Raw genomic sequence first — 15259 nt, 5'->3', positions numbered from 1 at the left:
TCCTGAGCTCTGGGGAAGCCCTGTGGATCACCCCGAGGTGACTGGGGAGTCTCAAGACTGCATGCCCGGCACCACGGACCTGCAGACAGGCCAAGGGCCAGAGCAGCCTGTGGAGCCGGCTCCCTGCTACACCAAGGTTGGCCAGGGAGTGATGCCCTTCTATACCCAGGCAGGTGCGGCCTGGGGAGGTTCAGGAGGACAGCTTCTGGAACCCCTGCCTACTGTGGAAGAGTTAGACACAACTGCTCAACAAAAGGAAAATGATCAAAGGGCACACATATACTTTAAGGCCTATTGTCTGAATCACCAGCTGCCCTTCCCCAGGAAAGACCTTCCCCCACCCAGCCCCAGAGCCGTGGGCCAGGGGTGCTTGGCCTGTGTCTGGGCCTGCTCTGGGGCTTATGGTTCCTTTAAGTATTTGCCTTTATGATAGGAAGAAAAAATAGCATTAAGTTGTTTGATTTTGCGTTATTAGGGAACTCACAAGTTTGCACATAACTTCACATCTCTTGTCCGTTGGTATTTTTTTTACTGGGCTTCATTAAGGACTGTTCTGTCAGGTGTTCCTCTTTTTCTGATGAACTGTTAACATATGGCCTCACCTGGAGGCCGCTGCTTTGTTCTCCTAGTTTGTGCTTGTCTTGAATTTCACGCCGCAGGCGTCTGTGGGCACACCTTGTGGTCAGATTTCACAGTTCCACTATTGGTGTCAAATTTACACTCCCCACTCCAAGCGGGCATTTGTCCTCATTTTTCTCCTAGTTCTGTGTTTCAGCTTTACTTAAGGATGTTTGGGATGTCTGCATGTGAGCGGGGAGCTCACTCACAGGAGCCAGCAGGTGTTTTTACATCCTTTGTCAAATCTCTTCTGAATTGCCACCTTCTTCTTCTGAATTGCCACCATTGTGATCCAAAAAGTCCATATATAGAGAGCTGATTTCTAAGCTATGTTGATTTCTAAGCAATGTTATTACATCATTCTCTCAATGACACCCATAGCTTTATGATGTGTTAACATGAGGCAGAGCAAAAACTTTTGTGAGTACTCTTCACAAATACCCATTTGGTACAGCAATGATTGTGATTGAAGAATATTAATAAGCATTGTAAACATTCATCTATATTGACATCTACAGCAACATTCTAGAACATTCTAAAGTAGAATCCTGCATTTGAAATGAGTGTGATGGATGTACATGTATTAGAAAGAAGTCCAAGATATTAACTCTATACAGTTTGGATATTGTTAACTGGGGGGGAAAATGGCAATAAAATATTTTTATTATAAAGCCAAACCCAGACTCGTGTCCCTATGCTGGGCTGGGGAAGTGTGTTACTGGAAACCACCGTGGTGTTAAGGAGGATTGTTCTGTTCAACAGATGGGCCTTCGGTCTATGAAGCCCCACAGGTAGTTGGGGATGGTCAGGACACAGTGGGGCTGCTGTGCTAACAGAGGGAGAAGCAGGAGGATTTGTGGAAAGTCCCAGGAGGGCATGATGGAAGCGGTGGGCAGGAAGGGGCATGAAAGACAGACTCACTATAGGGTAAGTGATTATCAGGCTTTTCTGCCCTCCCACCATTAGCGTTGATGATGGATCCCTGTGGTCCTTCATGCACACCTAATGGCGGACACCTGGAGTAGGGTGTGGGCTTATGTAGATGGGATTCACCTGGGCTGAGACTGGGCTTATAAGGGCGGCGTCACAGGGACACCAGTAGAGCAGAGAGAGTGGAACAGCAGAGCCAAAGAGACCAGAAGGAGAATGAACAAGAGCTAAAGGAGGAGAGAAGCAGAGGCCACGAGAGAATGCCAGAGAGCCCAGAAGAGTGAAGACTTGCTGGGGGCTGGGAGGCCTGGCCTGCCAGCCTCCCGGCCCTCCAGCACCCCTGCCTGCCAGGTACCTGGTAATAATCCCAATAAAGCCTGAAAAAGCCACCGATGGCTCCAGGACTCCCCCTTCACCTGTCTGCTCCAGTCACAGAGATCCTGCTCTGTGCCTTCCTGCTGCTACAATAGCCTTCATTTGATGAAGTCAATTTTTACTGCACGGCAGTGAGATAGAACCTCTTCTTTCCCTGGGTTTCCAGGCATGTTGATGTGCTGGCCACATTCAAGTGGAGCCTCCCTAGCCCTGGGGCTGTGAGCTAAAAATAGAACGGGGGACTGGGTAGTTCTCTAAGCCCCCCATAAACTAAACTCCACCTTCTCTGGTCTTTCCCTTCTCAGTTAACCTGCCGGTCCTGCTGTTCCCACCAGAACAGAAAGGAGTTCCAGTTGCTCCACGTCTTTGCCAGATTTGCTGCTGACGGTTCTGAAATTTTGCCATTTTATTTGGCATGTGGTGGCTGCTGTGGTGTTCTTGCCCCTCTAATCCCTCATTCCACATGATGTGAAGCTCCTTTCTTTTTTGAAAAATTTATTTATTATGCATACAAGAGCTGGGGTACAGGCCAGAGGTGTGGGGGGTGAGAGGATTCACCAGAGGTGTGGGGAACAGAACAGGCAGACTGACTGAAATCCACTGCTGAGGGGAGCAGCGGGGAGTCAGGAAAGGTCTGCTGCGCCATGTGGGTTGCTCCCTGGTTGGGGTGCTCCTTTCTTGTGCTTGCCTGCCAATGGCACTTGTTCTCTTGGGGCACATGTCTGGGTCTTTTGCCCATTTTTCAGTCTGGTTTTTTGTGTTCTTATTGTGGAGTCTTCAGAGTTCTTGCAATATTTTGGATTAAGCGTCTTTTCTCAGGTATGTCTTTTCAAGTGTTTTTTCGCAGGCCATGGCGCATCTCTTCATTCTTTAGGCCAGGTAATTTTAACTCTTTTGCAGGGAACTTGTTTTTTAGAGATTAATGAGCAGAATGAAAAACACATACAATTCAACCTTGCTATTTGGTTTCTGAAACTAGTCAGGACCCATATCCTAAGGTAGGAGAGTGTAGATGACTTGCAACATCACTTGTTTCCAGAATTAGAAACCTAACAAAAGGCAGCAGCCAGTCCCGTCACCGCTGCCTGGAGCGGGAGCCGCGTGATGTGGTATGTGCATCCAGAGGCCTCCGGACGGACATCGCGGGAAGGTCTCCAAGTCCAGCAAGCCCTTGCTGCCTGTCTTCCGTACCTGCTTGGGAACTGCTGTGACGGAAGCCACGTGTGACGGTCTCAGATCCTGGATAATGCCGTTCTCGTCACTCAGGGTCAGCCTGTATGTTTTTTTTTCCTCATCAGTGTAAGAGACACAAAATAACATTGAATGAAAGACTTTATTCTTGCTGTACACTGAAAACAGCCGGGCTTAGAAAAAGCCTCTGAGTAGGTTCACATTTCGCAGGAGGCTGGAAGGAAGTAGCCAGTCCCGCACAGGTGGATAAAGCCAACAGGGAAGCTTTGAGAACACACTCAACGACCCACATCCCGGGCATCCTGAGGCAGGAAGGACCCTGGGATGTCTCTCTACACGCTTTCAAACTGACATCTTCTCATGTGTTCCTTGCATAAAATAAGACCAGAATTTTAAAAAGTATGTTAGTGTGTCAAAAGCAAGGAAAGTGGAAAAGGGAAAAATGAGACAAAATCAAAGATCACTGTCACTACAAAAGCAAACAAAGCCACCAAGGAAGGAATCCCAGACAGGGTGGGAGGCTCTAGCTGGTTCAAGACGCTCACCCCAAAATGGACTAAGTGTTGGTAATGGTGTCATGAAAAGATCTAGCAAGCCAGTTACTAACAGTAACAATAATAACATGCAAGTGCAGTGCTAGCATCAGGTGAAATAAGATTTAAGGCCAAGCAAAATAAATAGGACCAAAAAGTATATTTACAATGAAAAAAAATAATCTTGACGAGACTATGCACACAAAGCTTTTTAGTTGAACAGCGTAGGATAACTGGACAGTGGAAGGCAAATCCTCATGAATTTTAGAGAATTGGATTAAAGTAAAAAATTAAAAAATGTAATACATTTGTTATATATTTGGCAGGTCACATAGATTAAATAAACAGATGACACGGAAGCAGGCAGCTAGCTGGCTCAAGGCAGGGAGTGAACTGCAACTATGCGCTCCATGAATGAAAGAAATTGCATAGACACTGACCTTTAGAGACCTTTAGAGAGAATTTGGCGTTTACTCAGGCCCTTTACTCTATTATCCTTCCAGCCACCTCAGGAGATGGACTTATAATTATCCCATTTACAGAGACAGCAGCAGAGCACAGACAGGGCTGGGAATTTGCTGTGGACAGTGAGTTGGTGAGCTGGAGTCTGAACCCAGACAACCTAGCTATAGCGCCAGAGCTAATGCACTCTTCACTCTTCGTAAACCTGCCACTTACATGATGATCACTAACAAGTGAGATGATGTAAATGTATAATATCTAGGTGTGTGTAATATAGAAAGACCAACCTTTCTTGCTTTCTTCTCTTATTCCTAGGGAGGAGATAGATCTAGATATCCACAAGAAAACTATAGTTCCAGGGCCTCCCCGGTGGCGCAGCGGTTGAGCGCTGGGTTGCGAAGCTGCCCGCAGCCTCTGCAGCGCCGGTTCCATCCCCGGCCGCCAGGTGAGGGTCCCACATGGCGCGCAGACCTCTCTTGCCGCCCGCTGCTCCCCTCAGCGGTGTATTGTCAGTCTGCCTATTCTGTTTCCTGCTCTGGCTCTGGTGAATTCTCTCACCCTCCTGCACTGCTGACTGTACCCAGTGCTTGCATAAATAAATAAATAAACAAAAAAAACTATAGTTCCAGAGAGTAGGAATTTTACAGACCACATTTTCTGTCACAATATAATAAACCAAAAATCAGTAATAAAGGGGAAGAAAAGAATCTCAATTGTTCATAATGAATCTTGATTACCAGCATCCTGCCTGTTAGGTAGCAGTTAAATAATGCAGATATGGGGCGTGATGACAGTCACATCCAATCATTCATGAGATGCAGTCAGAGTGAAGGAAGAGGGAAGATCTTGTTAACACTTCTGCAAATTGGGGTGCCCAGGCCACAGGTATCCATATCACCTGGCAACTCTTTATAAATATAAACTCACCCGCTGACCCCAAACCTTTTGCACTGTAAGAAACACTGCCGTTATTCTGGCCACAGAAAAGTTTGAGAACCGGATTTTCACCACTGGCCTTGACAGATACACAGGAAATCATGGGAAGGAGCCCATGGATGGAACAGGAGGGAAAGCAGGTCAGAACCCCAGCCGAGGCCCGCAGGGCGCCCTCCAGTCCCAGCCCATTGTCACTCCTGGGCGCTGATCCTGCAGCGGCTTTGGAGCTTTGGAGCAGAGTTACACCTGGTGCATCACACTTGGCCTGGCCGGGATAGCTTAGCCGGCAACATTACCCGGACTCCCCATTCTGAGAGTGAGGGGCTGCCCTGGAGATGTTCCAGGCAGGCCCTAAAGCTGGAGGGTAGGATATAGTCTTCCACTGTCTGCAGGACTAGACCCCTCAGGGTGTGGGGAGGTCGGAGTCACATCTGCTGGGGGCTGCCCTGGGCTCAGGACAGGACTACTGGCGACAAGAGGGGTGGAACTGACCCGAGGGATGTGGGAAGCTGGCCTGTGGTTGCGGGGAGCTCCACATAGCCCTCAAGCTCTGGCTTCACAGGAGCTGGGCCTCCAGGGGGGGCACTGGCCAGGCCAGGACAGAGGCTGGGGTGCAGTTCTGAGGAGGGGAGGCCCAGAGCAGGAGACTGGGAGGTAGACCAGGTCCCCATGGGAGGGGACAGAGCCAGGTCAGCAGGGGTGACATAACCAGAGGCCCTGATGCTGTCCTCAGGGTGCCCAGAGGTGGTGGACACAGCTGGGGGGCTGTCCTTGGGGCCCACTGCCCCAGTCGTGAACCCAGGAGCAGAGTGGGGAGGTTCTGTGCCTGACTGCAGTGAGGGGCTCCCCTCCGTGCCTGGACGGGGCCTGCTGTCCACACGTGGGGTCTGGCCCTGCCCCATGACCTGGGCCAGCGGGACCAGCTGCACCTGGCCCCCCGGAGGCAGACACATGTACTCCAGGGACCCTGGAGGGGGCGTCCTGTGGCTCAAGCCGGCCTGTGGGGGCAGCTGTGAGCCCAGCATGTCTAGAAGGAAGCGGCTGTGGGGGGCGCCCAGGTAAGGGCCATTGAAGTCAAAGCCAGAAGCCTGGCTCTTAGGTCTGCTGGAGGGGGTGGACTGGCCCTGTGGGGCACTGGGGGCTGGCGCCATGGGCGGGTCTGAGGCAGCTGGACCGGTGTCAGGTTCACAAGGGGAGTCAGCGGCGTCCTTAGGGTCCTGTGTGGTGAGCAGAGACACCTCGCTGCGCCCGAAGTCCACAGGGCACACGCTGTGGGGAGAAAGGGGCACAGATGCTGGGAGCCCCTGGACACACCCTTGGCTCCTGCATGCGGGGCCTCTGAGGGGAGGGTCCTGAGAGCACAGAGCAGGGCCGGGGGAGCAGCCAGAGCGGGAAAGCTGAGGGTCACCTGTGTCCTCGGGGGTCTCCGCCTTCAGGGTCATCCTGTGCCGGCTGAGGCCCCCTCCCCTCTGCTCCTTGGCACACTCACTTCTTCAGGCCCAGGTCAACCCCAGCCCGTGCAGCCCCCTCATTCCCTCCTGCCTTCACCACCAGGCGTCGCTGTCCTGGGGGGCGGGGGGGCCAGCAGAGCTGCCCAGAGGTGCTCAGGCCACCATGGTCAGCTGCCTCAGGAGGCCGAGGCAGTGTGGGGGCTGCTGAGCTGGGGGGAGGCCAAATGCTCCATCTCCTGCCTCTGGCTGGGTCCCGAGCCAGGCCCTCGCTCACTAGCCTGGGGCCTGTGCGCTTCCCCCACCCACTGGGCGGCCCCTGCTTTGGTGCAGACCCTGCCAGGGCTGCGGGCAGCGGCCTCTCCTCCGAGCCACAGTGTGCATGGCTGGGTGCCCCTCAGGCTCCTAGGAACCCTGAGACCACATACTCACCCCTGAGGCTCCAGGATGAGGCTGTTCCAGGGCCCCTTGAGTTGGGGGCGCCCACTGCTGAGGACCTGCACCTTGTTGGGGAGCCAGAGCCCTGAACTCCCGTTCTGGGGAGAAAGGAATGTGTGCCTGTGGGTGTGGGTGCCGGGGGGAGCTGAAGAGGGGAGGGCTGTGGGGTGACAAGGATCCAGTGAGCCCCCACCCCCACACAGGGGGGTCTCAGCATGGTGTGGACCGGCCTGCGCTTCCCACCCCAGAGGGGAGAGGACAGAGAGGAGCTGCGTTGGCCTGGGGTCCCAAAGCACAGCTCCCCAGTGTCATCGTAGGGAAACCAGGTGTCCCCCAGATTGATGTCCACCCTGCAGAACTCACCCCTCCCTGAGCCCACCCGGGACTCTGTGGGCCCCAGTGGATGCTCCTCTCCAGGCGAGCCCAGCAGTCAGGGCCGCTGCATGGGCAGGGCCTGGGGCTCACAGGGCTGAGCTGCGGTCCTGGCCCGGTTCTCAGAGCTGCTGGCCTCCCCCTGACACCTCTGTCATCACTCAGAGCCCACGGGGAGGGGCAGTGGGGGGCATGTGGCCGTGGGCACAGGGGCACCACAAGGAGCCCAGGCCACCCAGTGCCCTCACATCAAATCCTACCTGGAACAGGTGGCTCTTGCTGGGGCTGGGGATTTTCTCCTCCCACTTCTGGGTCAATCTGGAAAGACAGCGGGGAGGTGACAGCAGCAGGGACCTCGGGGACACTGCTCCGCGCCCAAGCAGGGGAAACCGAGGCCCGCGACGAGGCAGTCACATGTCCATGCCCCCACAGGAAGAGGTGGACAGAGCAGAATCTGGGTGAGTGGGCTCTGGGGTCATGACAGCCCCTGAGATCTCGGGTACCCCACTCCCCACCCACCACGGGGTCCCCTTACCTGTAGCAGTAGGTGCCACAGAAGCGCAGGACAGGGAGCAAGGCAAGAGTGATGAGGACCAGGAGGAGCGGCACGGCCCACGTGGGCAGCACTAAGGGGCATCCGGGAGGAAAAGGCCATTAGCACCTAGGCGGGAAAGGCTGGGGGCTCAAAGGGAGGGGAAGGTCCCTGGGCAGAGGCGGCAGCAAAGGTTACCCAAGGTCATGTTAGCAGGTGCCTGTGGAGCAAAGGCACCTGCTCAGTCCCGCTCTGCAGGAGCCCTGTCGCGTGGTGCCCACGAGTGCACTACAGGGGCCCCTTCCTAGGGTTGCTTCATTAGGGGATGTAGAGAACAACCAGCTGTGCAGGCAGGTCACTGTGCAAGCCCGGCCTGCAGTTTGAGGACAGGCCTGCGAGCTTTGGTCTGTGACGACGCACGTCCTTGATTCCCGCTAGGGAGGGCAGGAGGCCCAGGTAGAGAGGAGATTAACAAGGGCCTGGGGTTGGTGCTCCCCGCCGGCCTCACCCCTGTTGCCGGGACTGTGCAGTAGGGTGGGGGAGGGGGGACATACCCCACCCTGTGTCCCAGGTGCACTCCGCACTCCACTCGCTCCAGATGCTGCTGTATTCCGCAGAGCTGGTTCTGACCCGCACCCTGGCCCGGTACCTGCTGGACGGCGCCAGCTGTGAGAGCTTGAGGTGGTGTATGGTCAGCACAATATCATCTTCAGCATCCTGTGGGTGCAGAGGGGAGGGGAGGCGGGGTGGTCTCCTCCACTGCAGCAGCATCTTTTGCCAGGACAAGAGCACCTGCCCGAGCATCACCCAGCCCCATGCTGGGGATCCTGCCGTTGTACCCCCGCATGCCCTGCCCACCTTACAGGTGACAACACTGAGGCATGGACAGCTCCTGATTTCACCCTAACTTGACACCCCCCCTTTGAGAATCCCTAAGTCGACATCACCTCTGCGGCAGCCAGGACCACAATTATGTCCACCTTGAGTGGCAGAGTGGGGTGGCTGGACTCTGGATGCTTGGCAAGGGGTCTGGATGCCAAGGCTGATGCCCGCTGCGCCAGCTGTCCCTCCTGCCCTGTTTCCCACTTCCAGCCTAAAAGACTGGTCACACTCTGAGGTGTCATTCTTGGTTCTGTCCTGCATGCAAGTCTGAGTGCTTCCTGGGGGAGGGGGTGGAGCCAGAATCTGGTGCCTGGGCCCTGCCTGCTCCATCAGGACCAGTTCTGATCAAACTGCACACTAGGGTCCCAGAGCGGCCTCTTCTGAAGAAATGTGCCAGGACTTGACATCATCTCAAACCCTCATCCTGGCATCTCTCAGCCTCCCCTCCCTGACCTCTGCACCCCTTTGCAACACAGCGTCAGACAAGTCACATCCCCTCTCCCGGCCTCAGTTCCCTCACCTGCTGACCTGCTGATCACACAGTGTCATCAGCGCCAAGCCCCCGGATACAGGGGTGCGGTGGCTCCCCCTCTCCCACGCAGACCCCACCACCCCAGGCCCTTACCTCCCATGAGGCTGCATCCTTCCTGTACTGGACCTGGAAGGTTTGCCCGATGTGGTCAAAGAGCATTTTCTCTGCCTCCCAGTGCAGCGTGTACCCATGTCCACCCTTGGTCACATTGATGGTGGGGCGCGCCAGCTGGACTGCAGAGAGGGGGCATTTTAGGGAACGTGGCTCCGACCATCCCTCCGGAGGAACGTGCCGGTGTTGCATGCTGGTCACAGGTGTGTCCCCGGCCCAGACCTCACATGCCACCCATCTCAGGGCCTTCGTGTCCCTGAGTCACCATGTCATCTGTCTGGACCTCAGCAGCATTTCCCGGGGGCGAGGCTGAAATACACTTGCTTTGTAGTGAGGTGACCCCAACACCGGGTGACTCCGAGGGTTAAAGTAAAACTAAAATCACCATGAGTGGGTTAACTTCCAGAGTCTTGACCACCTGTGGGCACTGAAGCACGTGCTCAGAGTGCGTGATTATGTCACGAGACCCCAAGCCGCCCAGCGGGCGCTCTTCACATCGCCCACGAGCGGGGCAGACGGAGCCCAGGAGGACTCGGCAACTGGCCCAGCGACAGGCAACTAAGACCTGGCGGGGGCAGAAGTCACAGCCGCGCCCAGCACCAGGGAGACGGGCATGCGGGCCAGGGGGCTGAGACCACCTGCTGCTGGGCTGGGCTCTGACACACTCGCGGCCTGGGCAAGGACCTGGACATGGGGAGCGGCGCGGGAGGCCCTTCCCCCGGCCCTGCTGCGGGAGAGGAAGCAACGCCGTGAGCCCGCGTGGGGCGGCCGTCCCTAGACACCCCCGGGCCCTGCTGGCCAGTCCTCGTCCGGCAGGGACCCCAGCCAGGGCAGCACTTGCAACCTGAACAGTCCCGTCAAGGAGTAAAAGGCCGAGACGCTGGGGGCCGGGACAGACTCACTGTTCTTGGAGCTCTTGATGAGCTTCTCCTCGTCCTTGGGCCGCACGGAGATGGTGTAGTGGCCCTGGCCCCCGGGGTCGGGCACGGGGATCTGGCACCGGTGCCGGGTGTAGGGGCCGCTGGCCTCTGTCAGCACTGGGGAGCACTCCTTCTCCCTGAGGATCACGGGGGAGGTGAAGGGTGGGGGGACACACACAGCAGGGGGGGCTCGGGAGGAGCCTGGACTCCGCTGATGCCCAGGGACGGGAGACCCGAGCAGGGGCGGACACTCACTCTCTGTCGGGGCCGGGCTTGTAGAAGAGGGAGAAGGACACGGAGCTGGTCACCTCGGACCTCACCTCCCAGGAGCAGCTGAGCGCGTCGAGCCCGTTGAAGAAGCACTGGAGGCTCTGGGGCTGCGCCTCGTCCCCTGCGAGCACAGACAGCCCCTGCTTCCTCGCCTGCCCCCTTCCCTCGCCAGCCCCCGCGGGCACCGCCAGGAGCCTCCGCACAGATCGAGGGCTTTGGGGCCAATGAGCCCAGCAGCGACAGGGAACCCTGGACCTGCCAGCGGCCTGCCCGCGGGTCAGCGCGCACGTTCCAGAAGCTGCTCACCTGCCTGCACCGAGCACTTAAGTGTCTGTGCGGGGCTGACATGAAGGTGGGGGCTGTCGCTCCCGGGGCAGCTCCAGGACAGACAGCTGGCCCGGAGGCATGGGCAGCGGCCGTGCGCCTTGGCAGCAGGGGCTCAGAAAACCAGGCCCAGGACTGAGCAGGATGCAGCTCCGCAGTCTGCAGTCCTGGCGGGGGCGGCGGGGGGGCCGCAGAGCTCCCGGAACCCCAGGACACAGAAGATTCGGATCCTGCCCTGTGAAGCTCTGCCTTTGCCTGGGAGCGTCCAGAGCCGCGTCCCACAGACAGCCCGGCCAGTCCCTCTCCTCACCTGGCGGGGAGTCCCACTGCACCTCGGGGCTCCAGTGGCTGGGCTGCCCAGACAGCCCCGAGCCTGGGGCCAGCCGGGCGCGCACTCGGGCCAGGTAGGGGCTGCTGGGCAGGAGGTGCTGGGGCCCCAGAGCGGCCTGGGTGGAGTTGGAGTAGATGGTGAGGGCGTCCTGTGGGGAGAGAGGGGCGCTGGAGCAGGGACTGGGGAGCCTCTCCCTGGGGGTGCTGGGCAGAGCTGCCGAGGTCCCTACCTCCCAGCCGTCCTCAAGTCGCCTGTAGACCACCTCGTACTCCAGGTCCGACAGCCAGAGGCTGCCGGGAGGCCCCAGGGCCATGCTCCAGTTCAGCAGGACCTGGTCCCCAGAGGCTGTGATCTGCAGGTCCTTGGGTGCAGGGGGGCGCACTGCAGGGGAGGAGGGAAAGGCCCCACTTGGGAGGGGCTGCACCACTTGGGGGCAGCTAGGGGCCTGTGTGGCTCCAGCCTGGGGCAGACTGGCCTGGGCTGCGGGCTGCCCTACCAGCTGAGTGACTCTGACGAGACCCCTGTCCTCAGGGAGCCCAGACCTTTGGGCTGCACCCAGGGGCTGTCATGTGAGTGTGAGGCGGAGCGTTCACGGGCGCGTGGCTCAGGCTGGGTAAAGATGGAGCCAGCGCGTGCTCAAGGAGCCTCCTCTGTTCCCGAGATGGAGCCCAGCCCAGCAGGTCTCCTCCCCTGGGAGACATGCTCCCTGCCGGCTGGGCCCCTCTGCTCACCAGGGGAGCACCCCTGCAGGGACCCCAGGCCTCACCATGCTGGGTCAGAAGGATGCTGATCTGGGCGTTCAGAGGCCGGTCTGGGCGGAATGAGAACGAGTCCAATCGGTCAAGAGAGAACATTTGGTAGGGAATGATGCATCTTTGGGGCACACAGTCAGGACACGGGCCGTCTAACCAGGACTTGTCATCACTGAGGTCACAGGACACTGGCTGACGGGGGTCCCTGCCAGGGGAGAGCGGGGGTCAGCCCTGAGGAGGAATCACTCCGGCAGCAGCGTTATTGGCTGGTTCCCAGGGACGGGGCCTGGCCATGGACGGGGGCCTGGCAGTGATGAACACGGACATCCCGGCCTGCAGAGCCGACCTCCTGGTGAGTATTCTGTCCCGTGTCCACGGAGAAAACTGCGTACGGACAAACCACACCGGGAGGGGACGGGCTGTGATTTGACCCTTTGCAGGGCGGGGCACAGGGAGAAGCAGGCAGGATATTGGAAGCCAGAGAGACACAAAGTACCCCCAAGAGTGGACTGTCCTGAGGTCAAGCAGAAGGCAGGGGGTCTCCCGTGCGCCTCTGCAGAGGTCACCAGGGAGGCAGGAATGCTGCTAGAGGCTCAGCACACAGGCACAGGCATCCTAACGGGGGGTTGGCTGCCATGGGGGGTGAAACCTTATGGGGGTGGCTTCACAGGAGGTACATGGAAAAAGGTAGCAGCGTCTCCCAGAAAAAAAGCAGAGCATGAAGCTCAGCTGGAGGAGAGCAGGTCACGGGGTACTGAGCTGCCATCCTCAGGGGCGTCTGTCAGGGGGGCCTGGCTCGCTTGCTGGGTGACAGGGCGTGAAAGTGTGAGAGGGGCTGTGTCACAGGGCAGAGGGGGACGAGGGTAGCAGGTCTGAGCTTGAGCAGCAAAGCCGGGGGGACCCCAGCTGCGGCCTCAGACAGGCTTGAGACTGGGATCCCAGCAGGGCGGGTCCAGGGAGGTGGCAGATGTGGGGGGAGTGAGAGCAGGGAGGGGGCTTGGACTTCACTTTGGGGCTTTCTGTGGTCTCAGTGCAGGAGAAGCAGGTGCCAGCTGAGGGGAGGGGGGGTTGAAGATCGGGGAGAAGGAACGGTGGGGGCACCTGGAGAGCAGGAAAGAGAACTGAAGGCAAAGCTGCGGGGGGGCCCCCCCCAGGGGGCCTGCGGTGGGGGGACCCCAGGACCCTGTGACACCAGCTGTTTAACTCTTTCAATGCCGGAGTGTTAGGAATGGCGCCAGGCCCTTCTCCAGTGTCACATGTCCTGAAGACCCCCCAGGGCAGAAAGGACCCCCGCCCCTGGGGCAGCAGGTCCAGGAGATGTGGAGCCCAGCCCTGACCCCCACAGGACGCTGGTCCCCTGGGCCTCTCACCCCCATGTGTCTGGGAGGGGGAGCCCACCTGTGAGCCCGCCCCGTGTGTGACCTGGGCGTCGGCACCCCCGCCCCACTCGTGGGGTGCTGTGATCACTGGTCAGGCCGCGAGGTTCTCCCCGTCTCCATCAGCAGCATCGCCGTGGAGAGAGGGTCTCCCCTGCAGCTCCCACCTCAATACCAGCCGAGCTCCCAGGCGGGTCTCCCTCCTCTGTGCTTGGGGAGCCCCGCAGGCACAGCCCCAGCACCCCAGCCCGGCCTGGCCGAGCTGCACTCACGAGTTGAGGCGGCGGTGGAGGGTCACATTGAGCAGGCGCCGGGCGGCGCGCGTGTCCGCCCACCTGCAGGTGATGCGGCTGTCGTAGTTGTTGTGGCATCGCAGCGTCCTCAGCGGGGTGGTCCCTGACCCCAGACAGGTAGGAAGGGTCACGCCTCTCCCCCAGGTGTCCCTTGTTCCGCCCACCCAGCCTTCCCAGCCCCTGGCACTGGGGGTGAGGGCTCCCCCAGAGTCCTGTGAGGCTCCTGGCTCCCCAGGGGCCCTGGGTGGGGGCTCTGGGCTGTGAGGACCCTTGTGTGGACTCTCCCATCTACATAGAACCTCAACATTCTGGTTGGTTCACGTCCTGAGCCTTGCTGCACTCTGCTCCTGGAGCAGGGTCTCCCCAGCCCAGGACAACGGGACCCCAGAATCCCAGGACCCCAGGGCAGCATGTGCCTCAGGCCCGGGTCTGCCCTGACTCCTGGGTGCAGCCCAGGGGGAGGCACAAACCCACCCTAAGAAGCAGTGGGTCACAGCCTTCTCCCAACCCTAGTCTCTGGTGGGCACCCCAGCTTGATGGTGGAAAGAGGTTGTGGTTCCCAGGTGACCCAGAAGCCAAGTTCTCTGGGAGCCTGGACGAGGGGGTCAAGGCCTCAGGAGCCTGAGGACCAGCCAGCTGGGGTTCCAGGCAGGGGAGGTTGCTGGGGCCAGGGCAGGGAGACAGCAAAGGGGTTCGGGGGCCCCAGCAGCAAAAGTTCAGAGGTGGGAACCAGTCAAGGTCATCAGAGGAGCAGGTGCCTGGGGGACGGCGGGCAGAGAAAAGTCTGGAACAGCCTTTTGGAGGTTGGAGGTGTCCAGTGTCACCGCACAAGTGAGATGGACTCAGGGCCAGAGGAAATGAGCAGGAGTGTGGGGTGAGGGAGGGCAGGGGGCAGGCAAGGTCAGGAAGACTGGAGAATTGAAGAAGGGGAGCGAGGGAGAAAGAAAGCCGGGCGGGGGAGGCCAGAGCTGCTGGTGTCTGGGAGCTTCCTGGAAGGGGCCAGGGGACTGGGGGCATCAACCCCAGGCCAGGGGGACAGGGAAGGAGAAGGAGCAGTGGGGTTCACCTTGGTCCCCTGCAATGCTGGGCCTCCAGCACAGGGCCAGCAGGGCGACAGGGAGCAGCCCCCACCTCGGTGCCATCTCCAGCTGGGCTCCAGATGAGCATGGGGATCTGGCTCGGGGGTGTCGGGTCTTCAATGCCTGGGAGGCCAGGCCTGACTCACCAGCAGTGTGGTCTTCCACCCACGCTCTTCCTCCTGAGCCTGAGGGAGAAGACACAGGACAAATCAGGTCCTACCCGCCTTCTTCTCTTTGTCCAAGGACAGGGGAGGAGACCTGGTTCCAGCGTCCCTACTGGAAGGATGAGGAGACAGAGGCCTGGGGTATTCTCACGTTCCCCAGTGCTTTAGAGGAAAGCAGTGGACAGAGCACAGAGAGCCGTGCTCTGCTCCTGGAGCAGGGTCCCCCCGAGCCCTGAGCAATCTCCCTTAGGCCCTCCCAGTCAATGCCAGTCAAGAGGTCAAGCCCTAATCTCCCCAAGGTCCCCAGAGCACCCCTGCCGACTCAGTCCCCCCAGGCTCTCCCTGTCCCTTTCCATCCCAGTCTCCCCACACTCCCCTTGCTCCCCACTC

At 58.8% G+C, this 15259-nt stretch overlaps 1 protein-coding gene across 1 annotated transcript; it reads right to left on the bottom strand.

Annotated features, from left to right (window-relative positions):
* Positions 1–5299: 5299 nt before the first annotated feature.
* LOC311184714 (cytokine receptor common subunit beta-like) lies at positions 5300–14768 on the bottom strand (the record flags this gene model as incomplete). The annotated part of the gene is given in 15 exon segments (XM_084254904.1): positions 5300–5444; positions 5446–5545; positions 5548–6314; positions 6926–7029; positions 7564–7621; positions 7839–7929; positions 8390–8552; positions 9343–9482; positions 10263–10417; positions 10536–10671; positions 11185–11353; positions 11435–11586; positions 11972–12162; positions 13606–13729; positions 14693–14768. Coding segments are annotated over 15 exon segments (2571 nt in total).
* Positions 14769–15259: the final 491 nt, after the last annotated feature.

Source organism: Talpa europaea (genome assembly GCF_964194135.1).
Source record: "Talpa europaea genome assembly, chromosome: 15".
Taxonomy (NCBI): domain Eukaryota; kingdom Metazoa; phylum Chordata; class Mammalia; order Eulipotyphla; family Talpidae; genus Talpa; species Talpa europaea.
Note: the sequence above shows the minus strand (reverse complement) of the source record. Positions and strands in the feature narration are given on the sequence as shown.